A 2,813-nucleotide genomic window follows, 5' to 3' on the forward strand; every position below is an offset into this window, starting at 1 on the left:
AGACGGGGTTTCACCATGTTGACCAGGATGGTCTCGATCTCTTGACCTTGTGATCCACCCACCTCGGTCTCCCAAAGTGCTGGGATTACAGGCTTGAGCCACCGCGCCCGGCCTCCATTTATTATTTTTATAGGCACTCACTGAGTCAAGGTTAGGCTTGTTAAGTGATTAAAGGCAATTTTATTACAGCAGCATGCACTTATTTTATTCTAAAAGAATAAAATTCATAAACAGAAACAGCTTTTGTATTTGCAACCTGTAAAACTGAGTTATTTTGCTGATATAAAATACTAAGAACTCACTTGAGGACCATGCCACCTTCTGAAAATGCCACACACCTACTTAAGTGTTAAAGTTACAGTATGTCCCAGGCTTGTCTAGAGCAATGTAAGTAAGCAACTGACTGCTCTTGACTGTCTCTTCCCCAGCAATAGCACTGATTATGTTGGGAAAAGCCACACAGCAAGGCTGCACAGCCAGATGGAGAAGACTTTTTGTTTAAAGGCAAAATACCGAAATGGATCTCTGGTGTAGGTGACTTCTACTTTCACACTCAGCTTGTACGTGATCCCCTAACCTTAATTTCTTTCTCCTTAAGGGGTTGATTTGGATTGACTTGTTGAGAATGGTATCCATTATCTAATGAGTCAGGAGAGAAAGGGATTTCTGTGATTACATGTAAACTCGTGATAGGTCAGCAGAAGTTATAGGTGAAGAGGGTAGTGAAGAAGTCAGCCACGATCCATCTATATGGAGGTCACACCAGCTTCATTGTACACTTTGAAGATTTTCTCAATGGCATTGACATAGGCAGCTGTTCTCAGGTCCAATCCCAGGTTGTATTTCACGGCTGTGTGCATAATTTGCCTGGCAGAACGCTCCATTGTGTACGCCAAGCCAGAGTGCACGATGTCTTTCTCAGATGCACCCAATATCCTGTCTTGGAACTCTGCTGTGGGTACAATGGGAATAGTTCCACCATGCTTTCCAAATTTTCTTTCTAAACTCTCTTGAACAGACATGAGCAAGTGGTAGGTAGAATCTCTTTCATATTTAAAGGTCAAACGGCCATAGCTGACATGATTTAGATTCTTCAGCCACTCAAAGTATGATACTGTCACTCCTCCAGCATTCAAGTAGAGATCTGGAATAACCATAATGTTTCTCTTCAGGAAGATCTTATCAGCTTCTGGAGTTGTTGGCCCATTGGCACCTTCAGCAATAATCTTGGCTTTGACTCTGGGTGCATTGGATTTGGTCAACTGCTTCTCACTGGCAGCTGGGATCAGTATGTCACAGTCAGCTTCCAAGATGTTTCCTTCATAGGGCTTTGCCTTGGGGAAGCCCAGAATGGACCCATGTTGCAATTTGAACTCTTCCAGTTCATTTGGGTCAATACCATCTGGATTCCATATACTCCCATCAGACTCACCAACAGCAATACATTTAGCACCAAAACGATGTAAATATCTCATAGAGTGTAGGCCCACATTACCAAATCCCTGAACAATAAATGTTTTATCTCCAAATCCTGGTGTCATTCCTAAAATGCTCATGTAAGAAGCTTCATTGATGAAGTTTTCAATCCCATGGAAGACACCACGGCCAGTAGCAGAAATGCGTCCGTGGATGCCCCCTTGACTGATGGGTTTACCAGTAACACAGGCATGTGCATTAATATCATAGTGGCCTATGGTGCTGGCATAGGTATCAGCGATCCAGGACATCTCCCGCTCACCTGTGCTCATGTCTGGAGCAGGGACATCAATGTGAGGACCAATAAAGCCCTTCTTTGCTAGCTCCAAGGTGAACCTCCTTGTGATCTTTTCCAATTCATTATCAGTATAGTTCTTGGGATTGATCTTAACACCAGCTTTAGCTCCCCCAAACGGCACATCAACCACTGCACATTTGTATGTCATCAGAGAAGCCAAAGCTTTTACTTCATCTACACTCACATCAGTGCTGTAACGGATACCTCCCTTGCAGGGCGTGCGGTGCTGGCTGTGCTGGGCCCGGTAGCCTTCGATGACCTCCCAGGAGCCGTCGTCGCGCCGGATGGGGAAGGAGAGGCTCAGCACATGGTTGCAGGGCTTGATGATCCGCAGGATGCCGCGCACCCGGTTCCGCTTCTGCTCCTCGCTCTCCCGGGTCCTCAGGTCCTCCACCAGCTTGTCCTCCACAATGCCGGCGCCACGGTCGAAGAAGCCCTCCACCATCTTGAAGAAGTTGGGGTCATCCTCACGGTCGGCCACCGCCTCGCTGTAGTGGCGCCGGGAGGCCAATGCGAGCCCCGGCTGCAGGGCGGTGGCGGGCTGTCCCCGGGCCCGGCCCAGCAGCCCGGCTGCGTCGGCGGTCGCCGAGCCCAGGGCGGCGGGCCCGGCCCGGGACAGCAGCAGCGCTTCCCCCAGGTAGCGATACATGGCGGCGGGCGAAGGCGAGGTGCGAGATGGGAGCGGAACAGGCGCGCTTTCTAAGAGTCCCCGCGACGAGAGAGGAAGGGCCGGGCGCGGGTTACCCTTTTAAGCCGCAGCTTCCTGTCCGTCCGGCTGTCCCCTCCCCTCGGGCGCTTGCCACCTAACGGGGAGGACGGACTTCCGGGCCGAGCGCCGCCCAGGGCGCCGGGCCTCCGCTTTCCTTCTATACATTCTTTTGCCTTCTGTTCGACCTTATGTTTTCTTATTTTCCTTCTACTGGTGTAGAAAGAAAATCTATTTCTATTAGTTTTGTGATTTCCCTTTAAAGTGTGCATACCAACTTGATTTTATATACGTAAAGTCAATCAGTATCTTTTTTTCATTCTCCTTCTGAAT

General features: G+C 49.0%; 1 protein-coding gene across 1 annotated transcript; it reads right to left on the minus strand.

Annotated features, from left to right (window-relative positions):
• Positions 1 to 248: 248 nt before the first annotated feature.
• LOC108294659 (glutamate dehydrogenase 1, mitochondrial-like) lies at positions 249 to 2,576 on the minus strand. Its single transcript, XM_017516583.2, has one exon. It carries the CDS (start codon positions 2,421 to 2,423, stop codon positions 747 to 749), a length of 1,677 nt encoding a protein of 558 aa, XP_017372072.1. The 5' UTR covers positions 2,424 to 2,576; the 3' UTR covers positions 249 to 746.
• Between the last annotated feature and the right edge of the window lie 237 nt (positions 2,577 to 2,813).

This window comes from Cebus imitator, unplaced genomic scaffold (genome assembly GCF_001604975.1).
Source record: "Cebus imitator isolate Cc_AM_T3 unplaced genomic scaffold, Cebus_imitator-1.0 Scaffold595, whole genome shotgun sequence".
NCBI classification, from domain to species: Eukaryota; Metazoa; Chordata; class Mammalia; order Primates; family Cebidae; genus Cebus; species Cebus imitator.

What these genes read in the sequence shown, in the direction of transcription:
- LOC108294659 (XM_017516583.2), bottom strand. Translation starts at nt 2,423, where the DNA reads ATGTATCGCTACCTGGGGGAAGCGCTGCTGCTGTCCCGGGCCGGGCCC.